The following is a 7,500-nucleotide window of genomic DNA, read 5'->3' on the forward strand; positions in this document are numbered from 1 at the left end:
TAACATATATCCTACTAATCACCTTGCTGCTAGATTTGTCAACATTGACTCTTCCTACATTTTGTAAACAGAATATTGAAACAATAACTCACCTTTTTTTATTGTGAAATATCCCCAAAAAAAAGATTGAAAGTGAAACAGCGTGTGTCTGTGTCTGTGTGTGTGTGTGTGTGTCTGTGTGTGTCTGTGTGTGTGTCTGTGTGTGTGTGTGTGTGTGTGTGTGTGTGTGTGTGTGTGTGTGTGTGTGTGTCTGTGTGTGTGTCTGTCTGTGTCTGTGTGTGTGTGTCTGTGTGTGTGTGTGTGTGTGTGTGTGTGCTGAGACTCAGAGGAACGATCAGACAGGAGTTTGAGTTATTTTATCAAGTGCTATTTACAACAGTAGTTACACATTATAGGAGATAGTCACTGTGTTTCTATGGCAACAGCAACCATTCAGACAATGGCTCCTCCCCCCGGTGGCCGTGAGACGTTACTGCTTAAATATCACCGACAGGATTAGACTTTAGTGCCACCCTTTAGTGGAAGATTCACTTGTTTTGTGCATGTTTTTACATGAATTACCTTTAAAACTGTTTCCATGTTAATGGAGCAGGAGAACACTTTACCCACCAGACTCCATGTAAATAATCAGGACTTTTAGCGTGTATAGAGCCAGCATATCTCCACCAGACTCCATGTAAATAATCAGGACTTTTAGCGTGTATAGAGCCAGCATATCTCCACCAGACTCCATGTAAATAATCAGGACTTTTAGCGTGTATAGAGCCAGCATATTTCCACCAGACTCCATGTAAATAATCAGGACTTTTAGCGTGTATAGAGCCAGCATATCTCCACCAGACTCCATGTAAATAATCAGCACTTTTAGCGTGTATAGAGCCAGCATATCTCCACCAGACTCCATGTAAATAGTCAGGACTTTTAGCGTGTATAGAGCCAGCATATCTCCACATGTAAGTGGGTGAATTAAGGGTTTATTTCAACCAAGCCAGAGTGGTGATTGTTGGAACAGTGGAAAGATGAACCAAGACAGCTTTTGATAGTTTGATTTAGTTTCTGTCCACTTTGAATGAAGTGCGTTTTACGCTGATAAAAGTCCTGATTATTTACATGGAGTCTGGTGGGTTTGGGGATGGCGATTTCGGGGCTGAAGATTGTTGTTCCCATCAGTCACTTAGACAGAAACATGTTAAAATAGGGTCCAGGTTGAACCCCCCCCCCCCCCCAAGTTCAGTCACTTAGATGGAAACATTTAGAAGTTACCCTTTAAGAGAAGATTTAAGAATAACACAATAACTTGTGGACTTTATCGTGTACAGTGAATAAAAGTGGAGAAGCTTTATAGGGGGGAGGAGCTGCCATCTGAAGGGTTAACTCATCAAATCAACGCTGCATAAAGAAATCATCATCAGAACAAAGCTGAGCAGCAACATGGAGGAAATAAACACAGTTAAACAGAGAGAGGAGTCAGGTCAAAGGTCACGGAGCTCCGCACAACAGCACGCTGATTACATCTCCACCAAGCGGGGGGTGTGTATGTATGTAGCCTGTGTGTGTGTGTGTGTGTGTGTGTGTGTGTGTGTGTGTGTGTGTGTGTGTGTGTGTGTTTCCACTAATTGCACTTGAGGAAGAGGATATGATGATCACATTACCGGTCAGAGATGTCTGCAGGTCGTTTTGGCATTTTTATGGAAATGTTTTGGGACGGCTGAAATAAAAACTCAACAAACATAACGTCCAGCACAACCAGCTCAGGATCAACTACAACTCCCATGATGCTTAGACTCAAAATAGCAACAAAACGTAAAAAAAAAACGAGTGACATGAGTAGATTTTTTCCAGAATAAAGTCCCTTATTGGTGGACACCGGAAGGGGAGGGACTTGGCCTCTCTATACATACTCTATAAGAGGCTGAGAACAGGAAGGGGCGGGACTTGGCCTCTCTATACATACTCTATAAGAGGCTGAGAACAGGAAGGGGCGGGACTTGGCCTCTCTATACATACTCTATAAGAGGCTGAGAACAGGAAGGGGCGGGACTTGGCCTCTATACATACTCTATAAGAGGCTGAGAACAAGAAGGGGCGGGACTTGGTCTCTATACATACTCTATAAGAGGCTGAGAACAGGAAGGGGAGGGACTTGGCCTCTATACATACTCTATAAGAGGCTGAGAACAGGAAGGGGCGGGACTTGGCCTCTATACATACTCTATAAGAGGCTGAGAAACTAACTGGTTGTGTTGAAGGAGAGTTTGTCATTAAGTTAAAACTAATACTGCAGCTGCAGAGAAAACATGACAGATATACGGTGGAGGCGGAGCTTAATCACATCTGATAGGAAGTGACAGTAACGTGGAGTGACATCATCGCATCTAAAGGAATATTCTGTGATACTTTACACCTGAAGAATGGCCGTAACGCAGCAGATAAACCAGATCCACGTTCAGCCCCGACGTTAAGCTGCTTCTCATGGCTCTCATCTCATATCCCGTCCGTCCGTCCGCAGAAAGTTCCCAGATCGACATCTCTTAAAAACCAGATCCCCTCTCTTTGCAGTATTACCAATGTATTACCGTGTACGACCATTCTTCTGCTGCGTCTACCGATATGAAACATGAAGTCAGAATCAGGACGAACACGTCGTCCAACAATCAGGAGGAACAGTGAAGAACTGTTATACATTCTGTGCAAAATTAGACGAAAAAGTAGTCCACACACATCATCATCATCTTCATCATCATCATCATCATCATCTACGGTGAGGTTTCTATATGTACAGTTAGTTTCTAAGACGTTAGTACCATTGTGGTCCCGCGGGCAGCAGGACGGAGACATTCCTCAGAGGGACGAAATAATCCACCTTCAGACACAACTCTGTTCATCAAGTTGACGTTACGCATGGCTGTAAAACGTTCAGTACGCTGGCCGTTCCCAACTTAGCGAGATCTACGTCATTTTGACGTCACATTGGCGCGCGCCAGCTTGGATGCGGCTACTGTAAAACGGCCGTAAGTTCTTTGTCTAAATGGAGAGAGGTTGCCTGTTCTCCTCTCTCCTCATTGGTCCACACGTACCTGTTGCTACCAGCCATGTTTTCGCGCAGCGTTATGGTAATATACCCGGGATGAAGCCGACGGCAGAAACAGCATCAGTCACGTGACTTACATCACTGATGCTGTCCAAAATTCGAGTCTATTCTCTGGACTCAAGAGGGCTATGTCACGCAACAACAGAAGACCGTCCCTGAGTGGGGATACAGCTCTTCCAGTAGCATCGTACTAGTTGGCCACTTGTGGCAGAGACATTTGTGGCGCTTACCTACTGCTAGTACCAGCTCGAGTCTTTAAATGACTTGTTTTGTTTGTCCTAAACTCAAAATATATTCAGTTTAAAAGGCGCTGACACACCAAGCCGATAATCGTCCGTCTGACAGTCTGGCGAGGTCGGTGACTCGAGTCTGTTCAGTGTGCTCCGTGCCGTCGTCCGTCAGAGGAGCTGTCGGCCTTCATTTGGGCTGATTTGACATGTTGGATCGGAAGGCGGGCAGTCGGACTCAAACGACCCATCTGATTGGTGGAGAGCTGACCAGGAAACGGGGAGCGGGATGAGCGTGACTAGAGTCTCTCAAAATCTGACGAAAATCTGTTAAACTGACCTTTGTTGATCTGAAATGAAGATTCAGCGACTGCACGGCCTGTTGCTCTCTTCAGATGTTTCCAGAAACACGTTTCGTGAACTATTTTAGGACAACATGAGATCGTATTCTGAACGAGACGGCGTGACAGTCTGGCTTTGAGTTTCTGGAGAAACCAGACCCACGTGACGCATTCGTCCAATCAGCTGCTGGTTTTCCTTTTTTGGGCGACAATACAGATTAGCGCCGCCTGCTGTTATGGAGACGTATTACGTCTCGCGCACGCGCAGAACGTACGCTCAAGTGGACGTCGTTTCGGTGCGTTCTGAGGCACTTTTTGGACCTCGGGGAGACTGATCAGTCCGACTGCCTTTTCTGCTGAGGGTCGGCCGTCTGGTTGGTGTGTCGGAGCCTTAAGATGATATAAAACAGAGAAGCAGGAAATCTACTTATTTGAGAGTCTAAAAAAACATTTTCTGTCATTTGTGTGTGAAAAAATGACTTATTTTTCTGTCGATCGACGTGTCGTTGCAGCTGTAGTTTGACTGAACCGTGAACTAAACTTTGAACATGTTTCCGTGACGTTTCCGTGAGCGTTTTGGGTTTGTCTCGTCTCCAGGATCCCTGATATTTAAACTACCGTAACGTTGGAAACAGCAGTTCCATCTTAAAGGTGGATTTTCTTTCGCCTCGTCCTTCAGGTATTTATTTGAAACATTTTTTAAAAAGGCATTCAGCAGGTTTTAAAAAAAACACAGCAGGGCACACAGTGAAAGAGAAAGGGAAGAAAGGGACGGGGAGTAGAAAAATAATAAAAATAAAACTGTGGCAGACTCAACTAGACGATCACCTGACTTCACTCAGATTTACTAAATAAAGTACTGTAATAAAGGAGGCGGAGAGATGGAGGCAGGGGACCCTCGGGGTTCTCACGGTTACATTTAAGACCTTTTCAAAACCACTTAGGATGACATGTAAAGCCAACTTTAGGGGGTCATATAAAGGACCATCAGTGTGGGATTTTAAACCAAGAAAAGTAGTATTTACGGAGTAACGTTACCGAAGAAAAAGCGCCAAAAATGTTGGGAAAAAAAGGTTATAAAAAGCAAAAACTATGTTTGAAAAACAACTTTTTTTTGTGTGACAGTTTGCAACTTTTAACCAATTTTTAAGACCTTTTTAAAACCCGTTAGGATGAGATTTAAAGCCAACTTTAGGGGTCCATATGATGGAACATCAGTGTGGGACTTTAAAGAAGTATTTACGGAGTAACGTTCCTATGAAAAAAAAGCACCAAAAATGTTGGAGAAAAAAAAAAACGTTAAAAAAAGCAAAAACTATGTTTGAAAAACAACTTTTGCCTTACGTGTTGCCCTAATAATGGCAGGAAAAGCCCCTGACTATGTTTGTTTTTGTTTGTTTGTTTGTTTATGTTAATGCACCAACCACTGAGGAAAATTCCTCATAAGAATTTAGTTTCTTTAACAATAAATAGGGTTGGGTACCGAAATCCGGAGCTAATACGGCACAGGTGCCTAAACGACCGGTATCTACTGGACCAAATAGCAACGCAGATTTTGGTGCCAATTAAATGCCTTCTGCGCCGCTCTCTGATGCTCTGAAACAGACGTTAGAGGCAACAGAAGCATCGCTGCACGTGACGCTAGTTAACCCTACACTTGACAGCAGCTAACGTTAGCCTACCGTTAGCTAGCAGCTGGATTAAACACAGTTAAAATGATAACGTTAAACAGTGTAAAGTGTGTCTGTATTTCACTGTGGAGGAGTCCAACATCGGGACGTTGAGCAGTCTGCAGCTGCTGTTCTCTGAAAAACAACACAGACGGTGCATTCACTTGAAACTAGTAAGCCTCGTGGTGCATTCAAAGTTATTGTAAAATACCCTATTACCCTATTTTTTTTTTTAAGTATCGATTCAGGCACCGGCACCGTTTTAGGCACAGTATCGTTTTAGCACCCCCGGTATCGGAAAACACCCAAACAATACCCAACCCTAAACAATAAATGTATTTCTGATTCCGATCTTTGTCTCGTTTAACACGTTTAAAACCCGGCAAGTACCCTGAAGGTACCCTGGGAAGGCAGAGAGAAGGAGAAGAGAACGTTTCTCAGAACCTATTTAGTCAGAAACTTCATCCAACGTCTGAGTCCTTTTTCATCAATGCTCAAAAGTCTGATTTTATATATCTTCGAGTCCAAGTACAAGTCATCAGTCCGCGAGTCCAAGTCAGGTCACGAGTCCAGAGAATAGAGTCTCGAGTCTCTATTAGAGTCCAGAGAATAAAGTCTCGAGTCAAAAGAATAGAGTCTCTGGACTCAAGTCTGACCCGAGTCTCTATTCTCTGGACTCTATTCGAGTCCAGAGAATAGAGACTCGAGTCCAGAGAAGGCAAAGAGAAGAAGTGGGAGAAGGAGGGGAGAACGTTTGTTTCTCCATTAGTTTCGTGTCTCAGAAGAACTTGTCGTCGATGCGGAAGTGCGGCCGCGTCACGTCGTCGGGGTTGATGAACACGGAGATGGACTTCCCGGGGTTCTCCGTGACGAGCTGCTGCAGCTTCTTGGCCAGCCGGTCGTCGGGCTGGCTGTCGCCACCGGCGTCCGACTGTGGCGAGGGGGGGGTGCCCGTGGCGCTGCTGCCTGCGCTGCCTCCACGCCACTGCACCTCCACCGTGAGCCGGTTGGCGGCCTTGGCGTGCTCGATGGTACTGCGCAGGTGCTCGGCCGGGTCCGAGCGCACAGAGGAGAGTTTGCGGGCGTGCAGCATGGCGTCCGCGTCCGAGAGCTGCTCCAGCATGTTGCACTGAGGGATGAAGTAGTTGGGACACGTCTTGTTGACCAGGCAGTGCTGCAGGTCGTCGATCAGGCCCAGCAGGAAGTGGGCGGAGAAGTCGTCCTGGCCCAGGAAGTTGGCGGGGAGGCGGTCGCACGCCCACAGCATGATGCTGCGCAGGTGGTACGGGCTCACGGCCACGGGCCGCGACAGCAGCTTGATGATGATGGCTTTACAGGCCTGGTAGGCCTGCATCAGGCTGGACGAGATGCACTTCTTCAGCTGCACCTGCACAACACAGACACACACAGGAAATATACATGAAATACACATTAAATACACACAGGAATAAATTAAATATACAGGAATACACACAGATACACACAGGAATACACACAAAATATACATTAAATATACATTAATTACACACAGACGCTTGTGTCACTGACACACGCAGAGACCCACACACACACACACACACACAGAGACCCACACACACACACACACACACCCACACACACACACACACACACACACACATACACAGAGACCCACACACACACACACACACACACACACACACACACACACACACACACACACACACACACACACACACACACACACACACACACACACACACACACACACACACACACACACACACACACACACACACACACACACACACACCCACACACACACACACACACACACACACACACTCACACACACACTCACACAGACCCACACACACTCACACAGACCCACACACTCACACAGAGACCCACACACACACACACACACACACCCACACACACACACACACACACACACACACACACACACACACACACACACACACACACACACACACACACAGTCACACACACACACACACACACACACACACAGACCCACACACACACACACACACACACAGACCCACACACACACAGAGAGTTCTGTCAGGTCCATCAAAGTCAAGAACAACACAGACAATAAAAATGCTTTAGGACATTGTTATTGAATAAATTCTGAATTAAACTTGGCGGTACGGCTCTGTTCAGAC

The 7,500-nt window shown here is 45.8% G+C and overlaps 1 protein-coding gene across 1 annotated transcript in view; it reads right to left on the reverse strand.

The window, feature by feature from the left end:
* Positions 1 to 287: 287 nt before the first annotated feature.
* Positions 288 to 7,500, reverse strand: part of LOC144515976 (nucleotidyltransferase MB21D2-like) — a 15,930-nt gene continuing 8,717 nt past the window's right edge. Inside the window, exon 4 of the mRNA XM_078247208.1 lies at positions 288 to 6,716. Coding sequence (XP_078103334.1) covers positions 6,108 to 6,716 — 609 coding nt within the window. The 3' untranslated portion in view covers positions 288 to 6,107. The remainder of the gene's footprint in view (positions 6,717 to 7,500) is intronic.

This window comes from Sander vitreus, chromosome 3 (assembly GCF_031162955.1).
Source record: "Sander vitreus isolate 19-12246 chromosome 3, sanVit1, whole genome shotgun sequence".
Classification (NCBI taxonomy): domain Eukaryota; kingdom Metazoa; phylum Chordata; class Actinopteri; order Perciformes; family Percidae; genus Sander; species Sander vitreus.